This window comes from Ursus americanus, chromosome 11 (genome assembly GCF_024610735.1).
Source record: "Ursus americanus isolate L20-20 chromosome 11, mUrsAme1.1.p, whole genome shotgun sequence".
Classification (NCBI taxonomy): domain Eukaryota; kingdom Metazoa; phylum Chordata; class Mammalia; order Carnivora; family Ursidae; genus Ursus; species Ursus americanus.
The window spans coordinates 54,899,814-54,924,756 of record NC_142137.1 but is presented as its reverse complement, the minus strand read 5'-3'; the positions used below and the strand labels follow the sequence as shown (position 1 = coordinate 54,924,756).

The window sequence follows — 24,943 nt, the reverse complement described above, 5'->3', positions numbered from 1 at the left end:
AATTACTAACAAGTGCACTAACTAAATACTCCCAATCCTACAATAAGAGCTAAAAATGAATACACTATATAGTTGTAGAAGTAAGAGATAATTCATCAAATGGGAATTTACAACAAGAATGCCTGGTTATTATAATGACCAAACTATTGAATTATGTGGGCCAATTATGGCTTATAGTAATTAAATACATTTTCAGTTTTATATTCTAAAGAATTAAAAAAAAACCCAAGGACTGGAATTTGGTTTACAGAAAGGTAGTTTCACAGCTTATTTCCATATAGTGGCAAAATTTGGGGAAGAAATGAAATTTTTAATATTGAATCCAGAAGGAGTCATTCTGTGGAGTCGTTGGCTTAAGACAGTTTAATTTGTTGACAAATGGCCAATCAAATTTATCCTCTAAGATTTTTTTTATTACCTGGAACAAAAAATAAACATATCCAAAGCTCTCTTTTATTATTCATTACACACATAACATTTTTTGTCATCTTACCTACTCATGGAGTTGCTGCGTTGAAGGTCCTGTTCGGTAGGTCGAAAGAACTCAGCCATATTGTCTAGCAGTCTGCTAAAACCTCGGTTTAAACATGTATTCAAAACTGTACTAAAATCTGGACTATACAAAATAAGAAGGAAAAATTACTTTAGATTCTCAATGGAAAAGGAAATAAATTCAGTAACTATGTTGTTATCTTTGGCAGCCACCAACATTTCTAGTCACAACCTACTTTTTATAGCCTAAAACATTTTAAGAGTATATCAAGGAGTTAATCTTTAACAATTAGGCATAAGAAGTGAGCTTATTATTTAGCATAACACAGTGAGAATTTTCATCCATTTTGCAAGATCTTCTTATATCATCCAGCACTTTGTACAATGTGTTTTCAAAAATATCAGTAACAGTATTACTTTTCTTCAGGAAACTTTTTTAAAGAAGATTTTATTTATTTATTTGACAGAGCGAGTGAGCACAGGAGCAGGGGGAGGAACAGGCAGAGGAAGAAGGAGAAGTGGGCTTCCCGCTGAGCAGAGAGCCCAATGTGGAGCTTGATCCCAGGGACCTGAGATCAGGACCCGAGCTGAAGGCAGATGCTTAACTGACTGAGCCACCAGGCACCACTCTTTAGGAAACTCTTGAAGAGGAATCATCTTACAGTCACAGATATTGGTTTGCTTTACATCCTCTGTCATGACATCTCAGTGAGACAGAAACTTTTATTATCATGTATGGATGAGAAACTGGACACTTAGAGATGAAGAAATTTGTCCAAAGTAACTAGTAAATGGGAGAGCTAGAATTTGAACCTAGGTCTTTTTGATCTTAAAGTTCAAGCTCTTTTTGTTACACCATGTAAATATCTCACAAAACCTCTTTTTTTTTTTTTTTTAAGTAGGTTCCATGCCCAGTGTGGAGCCCAGTGTGGGGCCTGAAGTTACAACTCTGATATCCTCTATCCAAAAAGGATAGCCAAGAGCCAAGATCAAGAGTTGGATGCCTAACTTACTGAGCCACCCAGGAGCCCCAAAACCTCTTTGATAAAAAGAATAATATATATGTGCTATAAAGTTAGAAAATACCTAGTTGAACAGATTAGTTTGATATTTGACATCTGGAACTCTCAAGCTCATGGGAATGTTAGGCTAGGGGCTATACATTTGGGAATTATTAGCATACAGACAGTGGTTAAAGCAATGGGGGAATATGAAATTGTTTGGGACAGCTGAGGATGAAATGAGAACAAATACCTTAGAAAACTAATGTTTATAAGAAAGATGGACATAGGGGAAACTAAGAAGAAATAATCTGAGAACGTGGAGAGAAATTAGGAGATTACACTGTCATGGAAGCCACTTGAGAAAAGAATTTTAAGAAAGGCTTGATCAACAGTGTTAATTCTCAGAGAAAGGCCCGGTAAGATGAACGTTGCAGGTTGACTAGATTTCACAAGAGATCATTGATGACCTTTTCTAGAACACTGTGGAGTGATCTGGTGGGAATCCGAGTAAGAAAAAACGTGGAGCTGGCTATTGTAGAAAGTCAAGAGACTAGAACTTGATGAATTCAGATAGTAGATTCGGTAGCTGAGTTAACCTTTAAATTTGCTGATTTTTGTCATGATCATGAAAATATCTTATAAGCAGAGGATATAATTTCCTCAGAAAACACAACTAGAGAAAATGGTCCTAAATTATGTTTAGGATGAAAGAAACTTTGATATTTTAACCACTTAAGATAAAGTGCGTAAGACTGGTATTACTACTCAGATTCTACAATGATAAAACTACCTCAACATTGGCTCAGCCAATGTTGAACAGCTAATTAACAGGAAAGGCAAACTTGAAGCTAGGTCTTCAAGTCTTCTAATGCATAGTCTTGGTGCTTTCTCCATTTTTTAACACCCTGGTTGTCTTCTGGGTGACTTAAAACAGTAATACTCAGTTTAGGGAAGATGTAAAATTTTTATCACTCAAAGTTTTAGGGACATTATATAGTCTATCCTGAGAGGATCAGGGGGAGTAGATCTCAAAACTGAGTATGTATGTGTGTGTGGGGGGGGAGTATACACACATCGAGTATGTGTGTATGTGGTATACATGAGGATTTGCTGGAGCTGGCGACCTCTGGCTCGAAAGTGCATTTCTCCCCAACTCCTCAAGTCAGTATCAAGTAATTTCAAGTTGGTAGTCAGAACCGCTGCAGCTACAAATTCAGTTTCTGGTTTGTTTGTTTTACAGAGCTAGTTGTTGAACTTTTACAAACACACTGGGTATAACAGAATGACCCCTGAGAGCTTTTCTCAAAATATAAATGCTAACTGTCTTCAGGTCCTTCAACCAGTATTTCAGAATCTCTAGGCTAAGGAAGTAGGTTGAGGAAGGCATGGGCATCTTGAAAAAAATCTGTTTCTCTCATCACCTTAATAAAAGAAACACTAGTTTAGGTAGGAAATCCTACCTAAAGACAGGGGAACAGATTCAAAATGTAATTTTAACAAGATACTATGCTACATATGTTGTTTAAGAAAAGCAAAAAAACCCAGTCATAAGTACATTCAAAATAGAAACACATGTTTTCTATTACATGCAGTATACATACCTTTCCAACATGTCTCTAGTTTCATTGAGTAGTTTAATAGTGGTAACATCTCTAGGAGAAAGCCCGCAGGCCTGTGAAATTAAAATGCTATACTTTAGGGTTTCAAATGTTAGCACACAGTTATGATGAAACTAATCATATTAAAAAACCCCAAGAGTTCAGGAAATCTACAAATCTATGTTTTATCAACAATCAAGAAATGAGTTTTTAAAACTCAAACTGTAAAAGTTCATATGTACAGGTAAGTACTATTTAAAACATGAATCAGAATCTTAGTTATTGTAAATAATGTTGCAATACACATAGGAGTGCATATATAAAATTAGTGTTTTTGGTTTTTTTGAATAAATACCCAATAGTGGAATTATTGGCTCATATAATATTTCTATATATACACACAAGGGAATATTACAGAGCCATAAAAAAGGATGAGATTGTACCGTTTAAGACAACATAGATGGACATAGAGGGTATTATGCTAACGGAAATAAGAAAAAAAATACCATATGATTTCACTCATATGCAGAACACAAAGAAATGAATAAAACAAAAAGAAGAATGAGACCTATAAATATAGAGAACAAACTGATGGTTGCAGAGGGGAAGGTGGAGAGGGGCTGGGCAAAATGGGTGAAGGGGAGTGGGAGATAAAGGCTTCCAGTTATGGAATAAGTCAGTCATGAGAATGAAAAACACAGCATAAGAATATAGTCAATGATATTATAATAGGGATGTATGGAGATGATAGTTACACTTTTGGCGAACAGAGCATAATGTATAAGTTTGTGGAATTACTATTTTGTACACATGAAACTAATGTAACATTGTGTGTCAACTACACTAAAAAAATGAGTCAAAGTAAAATTATATTTTGTAAGATCCTTATTTATTTGGCCCCTCTTGAACACATTTCTAGAATATATTTACAAAGAAAAAGATAGTCCTTTGAGGTTCCAGAGGCCTGGGATTTTTTTTTTTTCGTTCTTTAATTGGTAGGACATTTTATCAAAATCTGTGTGTCTTTTTTCATCAAGTCTAGTCTGGGACTCTGTGTGTCCTTTCAACCTAAAGTTTCAGGGTTTAATTCAGTTCAGGTAAGATCAGATCTGTCACTCTTTCCTTTACCTGTTTTTTGAATCATTTTATTTTTTAGTTCCACTGTTGAATTTTAAAATTTGGAAACTGTTTTATCATTCCAGAAAGTTTTTTTAATCCTCTTATTGCATCTCCTTGAGATTAGAATTTGTAAGTAAGTTTTCTCCTGTTTCTTTCATTAATTACGTTCTATCTATTCTGCTTGTTCAGTTTAGCCTCCACCCTGCAGGTCATGGGGTTCCCTTAAATGGCTGCAACCATTTTTTGGCCTACTCATGAAGGCACGGTCTCTGGACACCCAAACAGGTCTATCTTTGGGGTGGAAATACAGCAGGCAATGAAAACCATTGTAGTGTTTGTTCTAATGGGGCCTCTAGGATAAGGTATGGCTTAGGAGCCTCTTTGGTTTAAGGCTTCTCCAGTTGTCAAGTGAGATATTCTTCTCTTAACTATAAAGAATGTGTATAACCCGGTTACGTGTGAAAAAAAAACAGTAAGATGAGGTATATAACTGCAATCTTTGACATTTTTCTTATTCTTTTTTTTTTTTAAGTTTATTTATTTAAGTTATCTCTACACCCAACGTGGGGCTCAAACTCATAACCTGAGATCAGGAGCTGCATGTTCCACTGACTGAGTCAGCCAGGCACTCCAACATTTTCTAATTCTTAATAATTTAAATAACAACTGCCCAGGACACACCAGTGTGGAGCAACACCACAGCTGATAACTGTTAGATTAGACCTTCTTTGTTTCTCAACTGGATGACTAGAATTTCCTTTAGTTCATTTTGATACTATCCTTATTGATTTATTTTAAAAAGCAGATTGTGTAATTGTTGGGCACCTGGGTGGCACAGAGGTTAAGCGTCTGCCTTCGGCTCAGGGCGTGATCCCGGCATTAAGGGATCGAGCCCCACATCAGGCTCCTCCACTATGAGCCTTCTTCCTCTCCCACTCCCCCTGCTTGTGTTCCCTCTCTCGCTGGCTGTCTCTATCTCTGCTGAATAAATAAATAAAATCTTTAAAAGAAAAAAAAAAAGCAGATTGTGTAACTGTGGTACTAGCCTGGTTAAAATTTATCTTTTTCTATAAATTGAAGTTCAGACTCTTTATCTTGACATATAAAGCTCTTCATGATCTTGCCCCAGCTATCTGCTCTATCTTTTGCTACTTGATCACATATAAATACGGTTTAGCCACATAAACTGAATTTATCTCCTGAGTTCCCCCAAATATAATTAACATGTCTTATTCATTTATATATGAGTCACATACATCACAGTGTCTTTCACATAACTAATACTCAATAAAAATTTGCTGAGTATCTAAAATTATGTTGCTAATTAGAAATCAGTCATAATTGCTGTTTGTTTTCTAAATTAATGAAGTTTTATTTAAGTTATTGGAATACAGGCCTTTTAATCACTTACCTTTCAAGAGCCTCAGAAATCTAAATTACAAGAGATAGTAAAAAATTTTAAAAATAGAGAGTAACTGGTTTGGTTAAATGGTTATGAATTAATCACCTGAACTGCTAATGGAGTTTCTTCATCTGGCATCATATAATGGCATAATAAAGATTTGGATCCATCTTTATTAATCCAAGAAGATGATTTATGCTGCTCAACTAGATTTCTGATTTCTTTTAGTTTTTGCTCCAAGTCCAAAAGGGACAAAGAATGTTTAAGAGAAACGCTAGAAACAGAGAAAAGGGAATCGGGATAAATTGAAACTATACAACACATCCTATACACACTCTTTTCTTAACAGATTACTCTGAGATCCAGTCAAACCTGAAACTGCTGAATGAAATCAGCTGGAGATTAAGAAATCAGCCATCACTTAAGTGTCATCCTTAGAGAGCCACATCAAGTCTTGCTGCAGATTTCACAAGAAAATTCCCACTGTAATTATAGACCCTACTAATATAAATGGAAGATAAAAGGCTCAGAGGCAGATTTTAAAGTAGGTGTTTTATGTTATGACCCAAATATTTCTGGTTTGTTTGGAAGTCAATCAATAAACAATGAAACATTAAATCTTTTCCCTTAGTATCAAAAGGTTGGCACTAATGCAGAAAATGGATTCACAATGCAGTATCTCAGGGCTGTGTTTGTATAAGGTTACAAAGAATTTCACAAACTACCATTTGTTAAATCACCAGCTTCACTAGAACAATTCTAATTTTTCTTTTATTCACCAGAATCAGGAAGTCAGAGAAGCCAAAGCAAAACGCCTTACCTTCCTAAAATCTTCTGCACAGCTTGTTTAATGACCGTGATCAATTCTGTCAGGCCTGTTAAAGGAAAAACAAACATAAAAGCCTTGTTCACTTTTTGAATTCCTCAATAATAACAATGAACAAATTAAAATTAGTTTCCAGGTCACAAATAAGAATCTTACCATCTCCCAGAAGGTGCTGAATACTTGATAAATATTGCTGTTGAACATCTGGGGGAGCAAGAACTGTCTGTACAAAATAGAAATAAGGTTAAATTATCTAATATTATTAGTAAATAAATAATATTTTCAGTATAACTTGAACTGATATTTTTCAGGACCTGAAATGATAGGAAAAATAATATTCTTTTAACATAACAGTCTAGTTTCAAAATATGAAAAACAATGCTGGAAGTTTATAATCGTGTGAAATATAAAGATATTTATTTTATAGAAATTATCAGGATAAGTAATATTCAGTTAAATTCAGTTAAATCTTGAAAAGGCAATATCTATGTAAGTCTATGAAACTTACAGTGCCATTTTTGCCAACTGCTGCGTTATCCAGGTAAATATATCCACCAATTATGTTTAACTGGACTCGCAAAAGAACCACCAGCATACAAGTACTGTATACTGCTACGATACTTCTTGTGAAACCTTCACAGAGAGAAGAAAACCATTTGGTACTATTATTAAAACAAATATGTAAAATCACAAACTATCCCTATGGTTATTATTTTTTTTACAAGATGACTTTAAAAAATACATTTGTAACTGTTTCAAGTACAAAAATATATCAATTCAAAATATTCATAGTCTATTTCCTTATAACTTGTTTAATGTAAATTAGGTATGATCTCTTAACTGAAATAACCAATAAAAGCAATAACCAGTATATTGAGTAAAGGGTTATATATTATTAGCTTAGAAAGGAGAACACAAAAGGACTGAGAAACACTGAGATCTGCAGCCTCAGAACTCTGAGCTGTCCAGGAAGCTAGCTGAGAGTTAAGAATAGAGGGCTGAGCATGGAAGAACTCCAGCTTGTAATGGCAGGTAAAGGAGGCTGAGCCCATTTAAGGGCTAGAGAAAGGTACAGATGGGGGACACCCAGAGACTAGGTTTCACAGCAGCCTGGGACAGAGTGTTCAAAACGGAGGAGAAAGTAAAGGTGCTGAATGTTGCCAAGAGGTCTAGGAGGAGGGGCGCCTGGGTGGTGAAGTCGTTAGGCGTCTGCCTTCAGCTCAGGGTGTGATCCCAGCGTTCTGGGATCGAGCCCCACATTGGGCTCCCTGTTCCACTGGGAGCCTGCTTCTTCCTCTCCCACTCCCCTTGCTTGTGTTCCCTCTCTCGCTGGCTGTCTCTGTCAAATAAATCTTAAAAAAAAAAAAAAAAAAGAGGTCTAGGAGGAGGAAAATGTCCAGTGGATTTACTAACACAGAAGTCACTACTGGTGCTTGTAAGATATATTTGGGTGGAGACACAGAAGTAGGAGCCAGGCTATAGGGTGTCAAGGAATGAGTGGGAGGGAAGAAAAGGGAATGTAGAAGTCTTTGGTATTATATAAGGGGTGGCTGAAATATAGGGTACTATAAAGGTTTAATTTATTTTTAAATAGGCAAAGCTTAAGCATGATTTAGTTGCTAAGGGTCAGATGAATGGATGGGAAAATGTAGGAATAGTTGGTAGTATGAAGTTCTCAGACCTGTGTGTATACTCTGTATACACTGTATACTATGCCCCTCCCTGTCTCCTCGTGCACTCTCTCTAAAAAAAGCATAATATTGCATGCATCAGTACCCAATGTAGGCATATGTGGTCTAGGATAGGTTTACATATCATAACAACAAGAGTAATACTACCACCACCAGTAATATTTCCTGAATACTTTCTAGGACCAGATATTGATCAACTTGCTTTTTGAGAATTATTTAATGCAGACAACAACTTTATGAGGTAAAAAAGAGTCATCCCCACAATGGAGTATAAAAATTTCCCTTTATAAATATTTCAAAGATGTGCTGTCACATAAAGTAGGTAGACTTACTTATTATCTTCAGATCCTCCCATATTTCCAACTTGTTTGAAGGCCTAAAGAAGAAAATATGAGAATAGTAATGATCTATTAGAAATCTAATAGAAAACTTAGAACTTTATATCTTTCTAATTAATTATATTTTATTACAGGATAACTATAGGAACTATAGAAAACAAAAGCCCACAAAATATAGTACATATAGTAAAAAAGCAATTGTAATTTCAGTAACGAAAGATAACAACCATTTTCGCAGGGTGCCTGAGTGGCTCAAAGTGTCTGCTTAAAGCCCAGGTCATGATCTCAGGGTCCTGGGATAGAGCCCGGCATGGGGCTCCCTGCTCAGAGGGGAGTCTGCTTCTCCTTTTCCCTCTGCCTCTTCCCCCTGGTCATACTTGCTCTCTCTGCCTCTCTCTCTCAAATAAATAAATAGAATCTTAAAAAAAAAAAAAAAACCTAACCATTTTCACTAGTGTATTGGTATATATCCTTCTGGTTTTTATCCTTCCTCTGAGCATGTGTACGTATGTGTATATATGCTGTAAAAAAAAAATACACACACACACACACATATAGTAAAATCATACAGGAAAATCAAGAAAAATGTTTATTTCTTTCCTTCATTTACTGTTTCACAAATAATGAAACATGTCTTCAAAGAGAAATAATAAAAGTATTTTTTGTTTTAAAGTATCGTTACAAACATAAGAATTTAAATATATATAAATATATATTTGATGTTTGATGTTTCAGCTCACCATAGTTATTATTCTTATTGTGTTCAATTTTAGTATATGTGCTGCCGAAGCGAGCACTACTCTTATTGTGTTCAAATTGCCCATTTTTGACCATTGGGGGTACTACTTAGATTGGTTCCTGAATCCTTCTGACATTACCCTATTAGTCTTTTTTTTTTTTTTTTAAAGATTTTATTTATTTATTTGACAGAGATAGAGACAGCCAGCGAGAGAGGGAACACAAGCAGGGGGAGTGGGAGAGGGAGAAGCAGGCTCATAGCGGAGGAGCCTGATATGGGGCTCGATCCCATAACGCCGGGATCACGCCCTGAGCCGAAGGCAGACGCTTAACCGCTGTGCCACCCAGGCGCCCCTACCCTATTAGTCTTTGATAGCTTTCTTGCTTACTGACAAGAAAAGCTGTTCTGGATTCATCTTTTTTTTTTTTTTTTAAGATGTATTTATTTATTTTAGAGAGAGAGTATACAAGGGGGGAGGAGAAAGGGGCAGAGGGAGAGGGAGAGAAAGGATCTCAAGCAGACACCCCATTGAGCGTAAAAAAGGACCCCTGAGATCACCACCTGAGCCAAAATCAAGAGTTGGACACGTAACCAACTGAGCCACCCAGCGCCCCATGGGTTCATCTTGTTCAATTCTTGCTACAGACCTGAAATCACCCATTCTCCAAGAGTCCTGCTTCCAGGGCACCTGGGTGGCTCATTGGTTAAGCATCTGCCTCCGGCTCAGGTCATGATCCCAGGGTCCTGGGATTGAGTCCCGCATGGGGCTCCTTGCTCAGTGGGGAGCCTGCTTCTTCTTCTGCCTGCAGCTCCCCCTGCTTGTGCTCCTACTCTCTCTCTCTGACAAATAAATAAATAAAATCTTATAAAAAAAAAAGAGTCCTGCTTCCTTGTAGGAGAAAATGGTTATCTGTAACTGCAATCTCTGATTAAGGATATTAATTGCTACTAGATAGGTCACTGTTGCTAAGCCCTTTTGGTAGACTAAGCTAGTAACTGTGTGTTGAAACTACAGGGTTTTAAACTTCATCTCCTTGATTTTACATCTATATTCCTTTTTGCCCACACTAGCAATCAGTGAAACCAATGTAATTACTAATTTGCTTCATCCTTCCCTCTATGAACAACAGTCTCAGAATAGCAATAGCAATATTGAAGAGTTTTAAGGATTTTGCACCTGGCATAGTTTTTATCTTTGTGATTATAACAGCAACTACACATTTAGGTTAATTTGATTTATTTTACCATCTCTTTTTAGACATTGCTTTGCAAACACCAAATATAGTTTTATAAATACATAAAACATTTACATGGTTCCAAAGTCAAATATACACAGCACAGTATATTCAAAGAAGTCTTCGTATTCCCCTTTATTCTCTCCCTTCTTCATAGGTGGGACTATTAAAAATTTTTACTTTAACTTACCACTGTTTTGCCTTTTATAAGCAAATATGTATATATATTCATATCTGCCCTCTTAGATAAATGGTAGCATACTATACACATTTTTCTTTAGCTTTAAAGTATATATAAAATAATATATCCTGGAGATCATTGCATGAAAATACACAGATAATAGCCATTTTTTTTTTTTTAAACCATGGCATAGTGCTCCACTGTGTGGATCTACCATGTAGATGGAATTCAGTGCTTTTCAAACCATCTACACGGAAGGACCAATTTTATGTTTCTTTCTTATTTCCAATCTGTCACAGACTGATACTTTTGGAAAATACAATAAAAATAATCAAAAGGAAAATGAAAGTAAAATCCACAAAGATATACAAACTACAAACCCATATTCTTTATTATTATATTTAGACATAAATTTAAGTTCAATAAAAAGTTGAGTTTCCATTACAATTGTGGGATATTACTAGCTTCTTATCTTTCTTTGCCACTAAACTGACTCTAGAGTTTCAGTTATCTCCTTCCCAGATGACACAGATTCAACAGTATGATGTAAATCCTGCAAGGTACTTAAATCCTAGAGGCCTTATTTAAACATGCTTTGTAAGGGCTCAAGTGCCTCTTTATGCAAATATTTTTCAAATGGACATTTTTACCCCAAACTACAAACAGTAATTTTCTATCAAAAGAAAGGCAAGAGAAAAATAACATTGAGATACTTAAAAACGAATGAGTGAATAAGGAATAATAAATTCAGGAATTTAAGAAATTTTGTGTACTAAGAAAAGAGGAATGACACCTCTTCTTGAAAGCTGTCCAGGGTTATCCATCAAAATAAATCCCTTTCTTCTTTAGCCTCCCACATTTTCTACCCACATTTTGCTTTCACTTTTTACCACAGACTAAACACAGTATGTCCTGAATTATGATAATTTATGTCATATATTCCCTTCTTTGGGTGACAAAGTCTTAAAGGGAAAGAGATCTTATCTTAATTATCTTAAATCCTCCAAAACATAGGCAACACAGGGCCTTGCAGGAAACAGTCACCAAGAGGGAAGACTGCTACTGCATTTATTTTGTCTGTTATGATGTTGCTTTTATAGAAGTGCTACTCACTTACTTCATTTGTCTTACCTCCCTAGAAAGACTAAAACTTAAGGCAATTAAAACCTATTTCTGTTCTTTATCCACTTCTTATGTATGGATTTTTTTTTTTTTTAAGATTTATTTATTTGAGACAGAGAGAGTGGGGGGAGGGGCAGAGAGAGAGGGAGAGGGAGAGAAGCTAACTCCCTGCTGAGCTTGGAGCCACATACAGGGCTCGATCTCACCACCCTGAAATCATGACCTGAGCCAAAATCAAGAGTTGAACACTCAACCGACTGAACCACCCAGGTGCCCCATGTACATATTTTTTACCCTCTACTTCTGTACCTATAGGTGGTAATTAAGCATTTATTTGCCCAAGAGAAATCTGCTTATATGTTTCTTATGTATATAATTATATGAACTAATTTATAAACTAAACTTTATTAACTATTAAGTGGTGAAAATGCATCACCCTCTACAAATGATAAAATTTGTATTACTAGCATTATACTTTAATCACATTAAAAAATCCCAAGTAAACAAATCTGTTGTTATTTTGGGAGGTATTCTCTGAATATAGAAAATGCTTTTAAAGAAATTTTCTAGCTTGTTATTTAACCTGAGTAATAAATTCCTCTCTGCCAAATACAGATGATAATATCTGCCTCGCAAGGATATCGTGAAAATGAAATGGGAGCATGTATATAAGGTATCTAGTACTGGGCTCTGCACAGAGAGACCCCCCAGAAATAGTACTTCCTTCTCCCTGGCTATTGGAAGGTAATTACAAGGAAAGTGAATATTTCAGTAAGGTCACAATGATTAAAATTTATTTAGTGAAACCATTTCCTTTCATCTTGTTCATTAAAATAAGAAGCCATTTCCTTCTGGAAGTCTCAGTGAACACAGCATCACACTAAATTACAAAATCCCAACACACGCTGTACTCCATATATAAAGTCCTATGTATAAAAGTGCTTTGTGCTCAGTGAACTGTCATGGTAAGGTAAATTATCATTATTGTACGCTCATGTTATATCTGCACTTCATTTCGTTAACAATATAAAATGTAAGTTTATATGCCTTACTCAAAATGTTCACACGTTTTACCTATTATACTGTAAACTCTTTAAGAAGCACAATGTTTAACATAACTTAGCTACACAACATCTGGTTCAGGAACACATTCCATAAGCACTCAATAATTAAATTTCTGAGTAAGTGACATAAGATCTATTTATATGAAAACCAGAACACACATAAATATTGTTGACCTAAATACTTTGTGCACCAAGGTGGAGCAAAAATACATAGACAAAACAGAATGAATTCAGCAACAGAGTCACTAAATATTTTTTTCTAAATCAGTCTCTATATTACAAGCATCAATTAGAAAGAAAAATAAGAGAACAAAGATGTTTGAAAAATATTTCAGTTCATTCTATAAGTTTAAGTGCCCTCTATAAGCAAAAAATGATGTTAACTTGTGTTTACCTGTTTTTTAGCAGAGCGGTTAGGCTCTCAGAATTGAGTTGTTGCATTAAGGCCTCTCTCAGTGTCGGAAGCATAGACAGCACTGTAATGCAAACAGAAAATAAAAAAGATCGCAAGTGATATGACTGCCTTCACTGAGAAATACACATTGTTTTAGGCTACATGACTGGACTAGCAACTAGCAAGGGTTGGGAGGGAATGTCAGGGCTAGACTTTTCAAATTGTTATTACTAAGAATAACAAAAACTGAGTTTATGCTAATAAATCATTTATCTGCTTATGTTAAGTGAACAGAATTATATATACACTATGATCACAGCAACGTAAACAAGTACACGTACAAGAAAGAATGGGAAGAATTATTCCGAGATGTTAATGGTAGTCTCTGGATGATGATGAATACCAATAATCATCTTTTTTTCTCCTCTTTTCTGTACTCTCCAAATTTTTTTGCAATGATTTTTTTCTGATATAATAAAATGATCAAAAACATTTTTATCTTTATACTTTTTGTTTCATATTTTATTTCTATTTTTAGAAAAGTTTATTAAATATTACAAAGCAATAAGCACTTAATTGAAACCTAGACAAAAGTGCATCAGGCTGGGAATTAAGAACCACTGAGTTGTACTTTTGGTTTTGTCAATGGTTACTGCCTGTAACTCCCAGAACAACATAGTGCTCTACGGAAAAAAAGATTGCATGTAATTTACAGAAGTTACTTTATTTATGGCTCCTGCACGGTATAAGAAATGTTGGAGAAATGCACATATAACAATTTAAAATGAGTTTCTAACACTAAATAAGTATGATAACAAAATGAAAAAAGATCGAGAGAGCATAAATACCACATTCTAAAAGGGACAAACTTCAGTGTATAATTTTTATCTCTTGACTAGGTAAGACATTAATTATAAAATCCATATTATTTTTTCTACAGGACATTTAGCTTTTAGCCTACTCTAGCATCGATTTCAGTGCTGCACTATGCAGCTTCAGTGCATTTCCTCAAGCTGTATGATTAAATCACCTAAGTCATTTAGATTATTAACTAAAATCACAGCTCAGAGCCAATGTAAAAGGTAGCTTATCTCTTCGTGTATTTCGTATACATACCTAGCTCAAATGTGGTATGTTAGCCCACCAAGAAAAATTAAGGCTAGAGTCTTACATTCAGAAATTAGTAAGGAGTTAGTAAGGAACTAATTTAAAGATTATGTGGTAAAACAACATGATCTGAGAGGAGTACTCTTCAACAATTCTTCTGAGAGATAAGAGCTTTTTACTTATCCCTTCAGCCTATTCAACCAAAGACAAGTCAATTATTTTCTTCCAGGCATTTTTTTTTTAAAACACTGAATAAATATATTTCTGTATCTAGTTGAATACAGCATTCATGTTTTCCTTTAGCCATCTGGTCTCCATGATAAACACCCCCCAGTCCAACCACAAATCACAAGACAACCCTTCACCAGCTATGAAATCTGTGAGAACCTGAGCAAGTTATTTAACCTCTCAGTGCCTCCATTTTCTCTGTAAACAGAGGATAACACTGGATCTACCTTGTAGAATTGTTGTGAGGATTAACTGAGACATGTAAAGCATTTAGAATATCTGCACATAAGAATGCTCAGTAAGTGTCAGCCCTTATTATTATCCTTATTTGGCCTCTTCTGCACATAGTTTTTATCTTCTTTTTTTTAAGATTTATTTATTTGAGAAAGAGAGAGGGAAAGCATGAGTGGGAGGGGCAGAGGGAGAGAGAGAATCTCAAGTTGACTCTGCACTGAGCATGGAGCCCTACCCAGGGCTGGATCTCATGACCCTGAGGTTATGACCTGAGCTGAAACCAAGCGTTGGACGTTTAACTGACTGTGCCACTCAGGTACCCCTCCAGTTTGTATCTTATCATATGAGAGGCAGAAATGAACCTCTACTCTGACTACTCCAGAGCATGATGCAACTACCTTTGATCTGAATCCCAGATTTTATTATTGTAGTCTAAGATTAAATTAGTACTTCTAGAAGTCATATCAAAGTGTTTATAACCAGCTAATGCTCAACTAGAACTCCCAACTCTTACTCATATATCCTGCTTGCAAGCAAGCTTAGATAATTATGTATCTGTACAACTGACTTTTAATGCAGAACAATTCATTTATCCCAGCCTGGCACTGTGTCATGTAAAAATTTAATAAGCATCTCTTCTGAATCTTTAGTAAAATTGTGAAGAAGATAGTCACTGGGCAGAACACAGAAGCATTTTATTCAGTGATATCTTTCAAGTTGGGGCCAACTTTTTGGGTAAAAAAAACTAGCTCTATTTACCTAAAACTACTAAATTTTTCTAGTATATCCATTGCATCTTATTCAAAAGGATAGGAATTTAAGCATATGATTTATAACCCCATTATCAATGCATACCAGAAAGCTAATTTGCAAAGTTTTCCAGTAAACTTATATTTGGCTCCTACCATATTTTATTTTTAATTACCTATCTGCAGCCATTTATTCACCTGAGGGTTGTGATGGTCATGGAAATGTGCCACCAAATCTGCTAGGAGAAGCATGGTTAGCTGGCAGCCCCTGCTGCCATCCCTCTGGATCCATTACTATGTCTGCACCACTCCCAGCCAATAAGAGTGGTCTGTGGCGAGACTAACACAGGTCCATTCCAGGGAACTCTGACTTAAGGACTCCCAACTGGCCCGTGAAAACTTTCTTGAAACTGCTGCAGGCTGAGACTCTTCTTAAAATCTTTCCTTCTCCCTTTCTATTCATATGTAAGACCTGCACTATGGTCTAAAGGCTTTCTTTGCCTCCTTCTGCTCCCTCCCCTTTGTTCTTTGCAGGTGTTCCCCCAGTATATCTCTTGTACATCTAATCCCATCTTAGCATCTCTTTCCCGGGGAACCCAAACTGACACAAGGGTCCATGTCAAATTGAGATGTATTATCAGACTCTAGACTAACTTTTTCTATTTTCTGAAAATTTGAGTAATAACCAGGAATGGACTGTCCTTATTTTCTAAAAATTCATTAAAATGTCCTTGGTAGCTTCATTGAATGCTGAATATCAATTTAAAGAATTATGTAATTTTTTTTTTTTTAAGTAGGCTTTACATCCAGCATGGAGCCCAATGTAGGGCTTGAACTCATGACCCTGAGATGAGCTAAGATCAAAAGTTGGATGCTTAACTGACTGAGCCACTCAGGTGCCCCAAGAATTATGTAATTTTTAAAAAGTTATCATTTACTGAGTATTTATTATGCACCAAGCACTTTATATGTATTATTTCCTCACATTCTACAAAACATTTATGAAGTAGATTTTTTTATGTTTATTTTTTAAAAAGATTTTATTTATTTATTTGACAGAGAGAGAGAGAGACAGCCAGCGAGAGAGGGAACACAAGCAGGGGGAGTGGGAGAGGAAGAAGCAGGCTCCCAGCAGAGCAGGGAGCCAGATGTGGGGCTTGATCCTGGGATCAGGCCCTGAGCCGAAGGCAGATGCTTAATGACTAAGCCACCCAGGCGCCCCTGAAGTGGGTTTTATGATGATCATTTTATAGAAGAGAGAACTGAGATTTAGATTTGCCCAAAGATACAGGGATATTACAAGGAAAACCTGGGAACTGAATTCACTGTTTTTAACAAAATTTTTATTTTATTTAAATTCAATTAATTAACATATAGTATATTATTAATTTCAGAGGTAGAGTGATTTTGTTGAGGCAGCTGATTTTGTTATGGCATTCTCCCAGCAGGCTTCTGCTCTGGAGGTTAAATTATTACCATTAATTCATGTTGATTAGTGTACACTACTGTGCTACACTCATGGGTCTGTAGTTGCCGACTGTAAATTTAACATACTTAGGAATTTTTACTACAGCTATTAGGCCTAATGAAATCAGGCCTATTCTTGTAACCTTTCTTCCTACTACTCTTCCATTGCTCATTCCGCTCTAGCTACACAGCCCTTTTGCTATTTCTTGAAAGTGTCAAGCCTGTTCCCACCGAAGGCATTTTGTAGGGCTCCCTCCATTGAATCATTCAGTTCTCTTCAAATGTCACCTCCTCAAAGAGGCCTGACTCTCCTGACTGCCATTTCTTAAAGAACATCCCCACCGCTCACACAGCATTATTCTCCTTATAGCAGCCATCAGTGCCTGAAGTTATTTGTATTTTTTTTATCATTTGTTATTCTCATTAGCATATACATTCTAAAGGTCAGGGATTTTTTTTTTTTTTAATCGTTCACCTTCTGTTTCCCCAGCACTGGGTACCCAAGTATTTGCTGAATGAATAAATAAAATGAATGAACAAGCATTTACTGTATATTATATATTGATTTATAATGATTTTAAAAATCAACATTTAATGATGTATTTCAGTTAAATCATATAAATCCTTCCTAGATTTATCATTCTTCTTTTGCTTTTTCCTCTAACTTTGGTCCTGGAGGTATGCAAATTAATATAAATCATCAAGTAACTTTATACACGTATAAATGTTTCTCTTTGCCTTACCTGTCATATTGCAAGTCCTCTGGTTACTTTCAAAATGATACTGTCGTCGTGCTTGAGCAATGTACTCTGCAGCTTCTCTTTCTTGTATTTCTCTGATTTTCTTCTGTCCGTATTTTCCCAGGATATATACTCCTAAAATTATTTTTTAAAACAAGCAACTATGTTAATCTAGTTAATTAGAGTATTAAAAATTTCAAACAGTATTTTTAACCTGCTTCATCCAAATATAAGGTTTATATCAATGAAAAGTTAAAAACACAACTTTTAAAAATCTAAATTAAAGACTTATGTAGGAATTATGACCTAAATAGAAGGAAAAGGAGATTGGCATTTTAACAGCCAATGATGGGTACATAAAGCTAGGTCTGAAGAAACAGAAAGGAATTAATTGTACAAAGTCTGGCAATACCTTTAATAGTGACCTGGAGATATTCTAAGTGTCCAGCAATAAGGGATTATTTAAATAAATTATCATCTATCCAAATAATAATCTTATGAAATCTTATGTGGCTGTTAAAAACTACATTGCTAAATTGGCTAATGAGTCAAGGAAATATCCATATATATTGTTAGGTTATAAAGTAAGATCTTGATGTTTCCCTTTTTAACATAAGTAGATACACAGAAAAAAAACAGATGGGTTTTAACATAAAATAAACTATAATCATTGTTGAATAGTGGGATAGCAGCTGATCTTTTTCTTCTATTTGCTTCTTTGCATTTTCTATATTTTCTTCAGTCAACATATAATACTTTTTTAAAATGTAAGATAAAATTTTTATTTGTTTACTTAAAGACAAAATTTTTAAAAGAAAGACTACAAGAACGGTAGGTGGTCAGGCAGACATCGAGAACTAGTACTTTCAGTGGAAAAGGGAGAGGGAAGAAGGTACAGAAATTTCTAAATTATAACACCACAGCATAAAAATATAGGTGGGGTCCTGAGGCCTATAATTTTGTTGAACACATTACAGCATAGACAGATGATATAAATGTGCACATTTTGGTCTATGCCCCAGGGGCAGTCAGTTGTCCTAACTGGGAATGTGAATACTCCAGAGTGGTTGGTTAGCATTTGACGAAAAGCCACACTCCAATCCAAGGTTTAAGTACTTCAACTAAATTTTATCTAGCATAATGAATATCAGAAATGGATTTTCAGAGATTAAATTGGTGGCATTTAAGATACTGGATTAGGGGTGCCTCTTAACCAGATACTGGATTAGCCAAAACATTTTAGTAATACTCATTTGAGCAAGAATATATGAATCTAGCAAGTCCTTTATCCTTAGGAATGACTTAGCCTTGAATCCTCAGCTGCTGATTAGGACTCTAAGTCAAAGGAGATAACCAAATTGCCAGTAGAATCCTCCAAATGGAATACCGTTGCATTTCCTTCAGGTAAATCTTTTTCTTTCTTTTCTTTTTCTTTTTTTCTTTTCTTTCTTTTTTTCCTCTTTCTTTCTTTCTTTCTTTTCTTTCTTTCTTTCTCTCTTTCTTTCTTTCTTAGAGAGAGAGAGAGAGAGAGAAGTGGGGGGAGAGGCAGAGGAAGAAAGCAAATCCCTAGGGCTTGACCTCAGGACCCTGAGATCATGACCTGAGCCGAAATCAAGAGTCCGACACTTAATCTAACTGAATGAGCCACGCAGGTGCCCCATCTTCAGGCAAATCTTTTACGCAAGGTCTTGTTGCAGCACTGAAAGAGTTTACTGGGACTTCAATAAGCTTATAAAACAAGTGATGATACTGTTTAATTTATACTGGCTAATAGGATGTTTTTATGTGTGCCAGCATGTGCTCCATTATAACCTGGCAACAAATTTATAAGGGAGTAACTAATCCTCACCTATCTCCAACTGCTTGTGGCCCTCAGTATCTATCAAAAAGAACCTAAGAACTGTGCAGGACCTAAACAATTTGATTTAGTCTGTCTGTCCCAAGTGGGGAGGAGACAGCACTGTAGGGACTGCAAAGCAAACACACATCCTGAAATATTTTCACTAATATAAGCATTATAGATGAACTGATAACATATTATATATATATATATATATATATATTTTAATGTTTTTTTAATTATATTATGTTAGTCACCATACAGTACATCCCCGGTTTCTGATGTAAAGTTCGATGACTCATTAATTGCGTATAATACCCAGTGCACCATGCAGTACATGCCCTCCTTACTACCCATCACCAGTCTATCTCATTCCCCCACCCCCTCCCCTCTGAGGCCCCCAGTTTGTTTCTCATAGTCCATAGTCTCTCATATTATATATTCTTAAAAATAATAGTTCAGTAAGAGGAATGTCCTGCAAATAATTAGACAGAAATAAACTACGACTGCTGCTATGTTTGTATTCAAATACATGTATTATGATCATGCTTAAAGAGTAAACGAAATTTACATAACTGGCTTCATAGCTATCTTTCTTGTAATCCAAACTCAATAAACTGATGACAGTGCCATAACACCAACAGAATGAAGAAACTGACTTATATTTCACAAAGTAACTCTTTGATAGGCAACTCTTAGGTAACAACTACTCAAAATGAATTGCTTGTATTTTATTTGCACAATAGATTGCTTAAACTTACGTGTAAAATGACTGCCATTTCTCAACTAATAATAATGTAAGGTGAAACACTGCAATGATGACATTTGTGTATTTAAGAATTTTCTGGAATAACAATAAATGACTGATATATGTGTTTTCTGGGAGAAAAGGTATACTGCTTACATTAGATTCTCAACAGTGTCTGATAAAAATTTTTCAGCTACTGTATTTGTGTTGTATATTATAACTAAAGCTAAAAGAAAATGAATTATTATGGGTTGAACAGTGTCATACACGCCCCTCCCCCATTCATATGTTGAAGTCTCCCTAATTCAGAGTGTTACCTTATTTGGAGATAGGGTTTTTTTTTTTTCTTTTTTGATGTAGTGTTCCATGATTCATTGTTTGCGTATAACACCCAGTGCTCCATGCAATATGTGCCCTCCTTAATGCCCATCACCAGCCTATCCCAATTCCCCACCCTCTCCCCTCTGAGGCCCTCAGTTTCCCAGAGTCCATAGCCTCTCGTGGTTCATTACCCCTTTTGTTTAACCCCCTTCATCCTTCCCTTCCTTCTCCTACCGGATCTCCCTGCTATTTCTTATGTTCCATAAATGAGTGAAACCATATAATTGTCTTTCTCTGCTTGACTTATTTTACTTAGCATAATCTCCTCCAGTCCCGTCTATGTTGCTGCAAATGTTGGGTAATCGTTCTTTCTGATGGCTGAGTAATATTCCATTGTATAAATGGACCACATCTTTATCCATTCGTCTGTTGAAGGGCATCTCGGCTCCTTCCACAATTTAGCTATTGTGGACAATGCTGCTATGAATATTGGGCTGCATATGCCCCTTCTCTTCACTACGTCTGTATCTTTGGGGTAAATACCCAGTAGTGCAATTGCTGGATCATAGGGTAGCTCTATTTTTAACTTTTTGAGGGACCTCCACACTGTTTTCCAAAGTGGCTGTACCAACTTGCATTCCCACCAACAGTGTAAAAGGGTACCCCTTTCTCCACATCCGGAACCAGGGTTTTTATAGAGGTAATCAAGTTAAAAGGAGGTCATTAGGGTGGGCTCTAATCCAACATGACTGGTATTCTGGTAAGAGGCAATCTGGACACAGGTGTAGAAGGAAGATGATGTAAAGACACGAAGGAGATAACCATCTACAAACTGAAGAGAGGGGCCTACTGAAGATCCTTCTCTTATAGCCCTCAGAAGGAACAAATCCTGCCAACACACTGATCTTGGATTTCTGGACTCCAGAACAATGAGACAATACATTTCTGCTGCTTAAGCCATTCAGTTTGTGGTACTTCGTTATGGAAACACTAGCAAACTAATACATCAAATTAGGCTAAAATCCCACAACTCATTATTTTTTTTTTGAGTTAGCACTGAAGTAAGTTACTATACAAAATCAAATTTAGCCAAGCTCTCATTCTTAAAATTAATAAATTCTGATTTTTTTCTTCCCTAGGAAAATAAGTATGAAGGCAGAGCATTCATTAGCTAAAATATGGGATTCAGGATCATCTACATGCTCGACTGGCTGCCTGAATCTGACCTGAAGACAAGAGATACTGATGGTTGTGGCACCATCTAGGTAGGTAACTTAGAGCAAGCCTCTTCCACTCTCTGCATCTAATCTTTTTTATCCATAAAATGAAAGGCTGAGATTATAAGGTGCTTTAAAATTTCTTCTGTAGCTCTGACTTTATTTATGAATAATGGAAATAATCACTAAATACCTCAAAAAATGGGGATGGTTTCAGCTCAGGTCATGATCTCAGGGTTTTAAGATCAAGCCCTGCGTTGGTCTGCATACTCAGCTCAGACTCGGCTCGAGATTCTCTCTCCCACTCTCTTCTGCTCTCTGTCCCCACCCTTGAGCTATCTAAAAACAAAAAACAAAAACAACCCCCCCCCTCCGCAAATCAATGTAAAATGTTTTGGGGTTCCCTTTCAGAACATTGCCGGTAAAGCAAAATATCTTCTAGTCTTTCCACATTATAAATTCAGTTTTTCTAAACTATCTTTTAGTTGTCTTCCTTTCTTGGATGAAAATCCCTGCAATACAACTATTTTACTAGACTATTACTAGGTTAATAATTTCAATAAGAGTTTGAAAATAATCTATTATCATCGCCCAAAATCTAACAAAACACCAAACCCTGCTAGTCTGATTCTATCTCAGAAATATTTTCTAATTTTTGCCACTTTACTCCAACTTCTTTACCATTGTCTTCATTCAGATTCTGAATAATGCTCTTAAGAACTGGTTTCCAGCTTCCTCCTCTCCTCTTTTGTTCTGGTCTCACAACTTTCCGATTCATCTTTCATATGTCAAGTGATTTTCTAAAATTTAAATCTGACTACATATTCCTGTGTTTAGAATTCTTCAACACCCTGCTGTCTTTTCTTAATGTGGATTCCCTGTTCCACTTACATCAGAATTACTTGAAGTACCTGTTAAAAATGTAGCCTTTAAGAGAGTTCTCTGGAATCACCCCCAAATATCTTGCCTTGTACAATGCTGCATCCCCAATACATAATATTGGTACAAAGAGGGAGCTCAATAAATACTTGCTGGATAATTGATGAATAAATGAACTGGTCTGGACCAAAAGAATCAGAATCTGGGAAAGGGAACTGTGTTTTTGGACGCCAGGGTGGCTCAGTTGGTTAAGCATCTGCCTTGAGCTCAGGTCATGATCTCAGGGTCCTGGGATCGAGTTCCGCATCCGGCTCCTTGCTTAGTGGAGAGTCTGCTTCTCCCTCTGCCTGCTGCTCCCACTCCCCCTGCTTGTGTGCACCGACAAATAAATAAGTAAAATCTTAAAAAAAAAAAAAAAAAGAACTTAGCTCTGTATTCCCAGAGCCTGATATAGTGAGAGGAGGCACTCACTCTCATTCAAATGTTTGTTGAATGAAAGAATGAATAAATGGAAAACTAAAGAGACCAAAAATTACAGGGATTAAGATATAAATTATAAGTCCGTGCTCTGAGATCTTTAGAAATCAGCAAGCCAATAAATAAAATCTGGTTATTCTCTGTTCTGCAACATTTTCTCTTAAATAGTGGTTCTCGAAGTGTGGCTTGGATACTCTTGAAGGTGTTCAATACTTTTTCATGGAATTTGTAAGTCAAACTATTTTTGTAGTTTTTGTCTCTTTCATTCTCATTCTCTCATTCTCTCATACAGCAGAGTACTCCAGAGGCTACATGACATGTGGTAACACAACTGACTGGATGCAGAAACAGAGATGGGAATCCAGCTTTCTTCAATTAAGCCAGACAGTAAAGAGATTAACAAAAATGTAAAATGATGCCATTCTTTTCACTATTTTTAAAAAAATAATATTTGTATTAATATGTAATGGGTTTACTATTGTCACTTAATATTTAAAAAATTTCTTGGTTTTAATTTCTAATATGGCAGCCATTAATAGATACAATTTTTAAAAGGCTGTTTAGAGTCTTTAATTTTTACAAGTGTAAAGGAGACCTCTGGCCAAAAAGTTTACATTTCATAAACTGGCGAGATTGTACAAATTGGTTTAAAGCAGTTACTCATCCAAAATGCAGGAAATTCCTATGTAAGGCCTGTAACCCAAAGTTGTAGGTTTTTTCCACCAATGAATGGCCAAACCTCTTTGAGCAAACATGTTGATATCTGACCTAGTTTTCAAGCCTGACAAAATATGCCACTTCTTCCATGAAGACCTCTTCTATTTTTTTCCAACTGCACATGCTATCTGCTGGTTTGATCTGTATGCCATTTCCCCCCCAGCTATCTTATTGTTTGTATTTTAATTATTTGTGTACTTGTTATGATCAGAATGTTTGTGTCCCCCCAAAATTCACATGTTGAAATCCTAATGCCTGATGATATTAGGAGGTGAGGTCTTTGGGAGGTGCTTAAGTCACCAGAGTGGAGCCTTCATGAATGGGATTAGTGTTCTTAAAGGGACTTCAGAGAGACCCTACCCTTTTTGCCATGTGATGATACAAAAAGTCTGCAACCCGGAAGCAGACTCTCACCTAACTTTGCTGGCACACTGATCCAGCCTCTAGAATTGAGAGAAACAAATTTCTGTTGTTTACAGTCACCCAGTCTGTGGTATTTTATTGTAGCAGCCCTAGTGGACTAAGACACTTGTTTTTCATTCCTGTCAGACCATAAAGTCCATGAAGGCAGAACGGTATAGTGTGCAAAGAGAAAGTGCTTCAGAATCTAACACACCTGGTTTGAATTCTAGTTTCCTTATTATTAACTCTGAGATCCTCAGCAAGTTTCTTCAATTCTTAGGACTCTAGTACTCACATTTTTGAATATAAATAACAGTAACTACTCTTGTTGTCCTGCCCACTGAAGAGAAGAGGTTAGCACAGTGCCCGTTGGGCACCCAATAAATGGTAGCTATTACTATTAAAAATCTGTAACTCTTGTATTTCCAATCATATTACCTTAAACACTATAAGCACTGGATAAATGTCTTAGATTAACTGAAATGTAACATAGTAAGATATAAAACACTAGAATTATTTTCTCTTTCTGTCCTTCGGAATTTTTTTCCCTTTCTTATTTCTCTTAATCTGTAATTATAAAGCTCTCAAAAGATTTTTGAAAAAATCTGTAAT

General features: G+C 35.9%; 1 protein-coding gene across 1 annotated transcript in view; it reads right to left on the bottom strand.

Moving 5' to 3' along the window:
• Positions 1–24,943, bottom strand: part of PEX3 (peroxisomal biogenesis factor 3) — a 34,476-nt gene that overhangs the window by 7,393 nt on the left and 2,140 nt on the right. The window contains exons 2-10 of the mRNA XM_045810088.2: positions 17,734–17,865; positions 13,206–13,287; positions 8,465–8,508; positions 6,950–7,074; positions 6,598–6,664; positions 6,436–6,490; positions 5,721–5,889; positions 3,098–3,168; positions 494–616 (exon numbers count right to left, since the gene is read on the bottom strand). Coding sequence (XP_045666044.1) covers positions 494–616; positions 3,098–3,168; positions 5,721–5,889; positions 6,436–6,490; positions 6,598–6,664; positions 6,950–7,074; positions 8,465–8,508; positions 13,206–13,287; positions 17,734–17,865 — 868 coding nt within the window. The remainder of the gene's footprint in view (positions 1–493; positions 617–3,097; positions 3,169–5,720; positions 5,890–6,435; positions 6,491–6,597; positions 6,665–6,949; positions 7,075–8,464; positions 8,509–13,205; positions 13,288–17,733; positions 17,866–24,943) is intronic.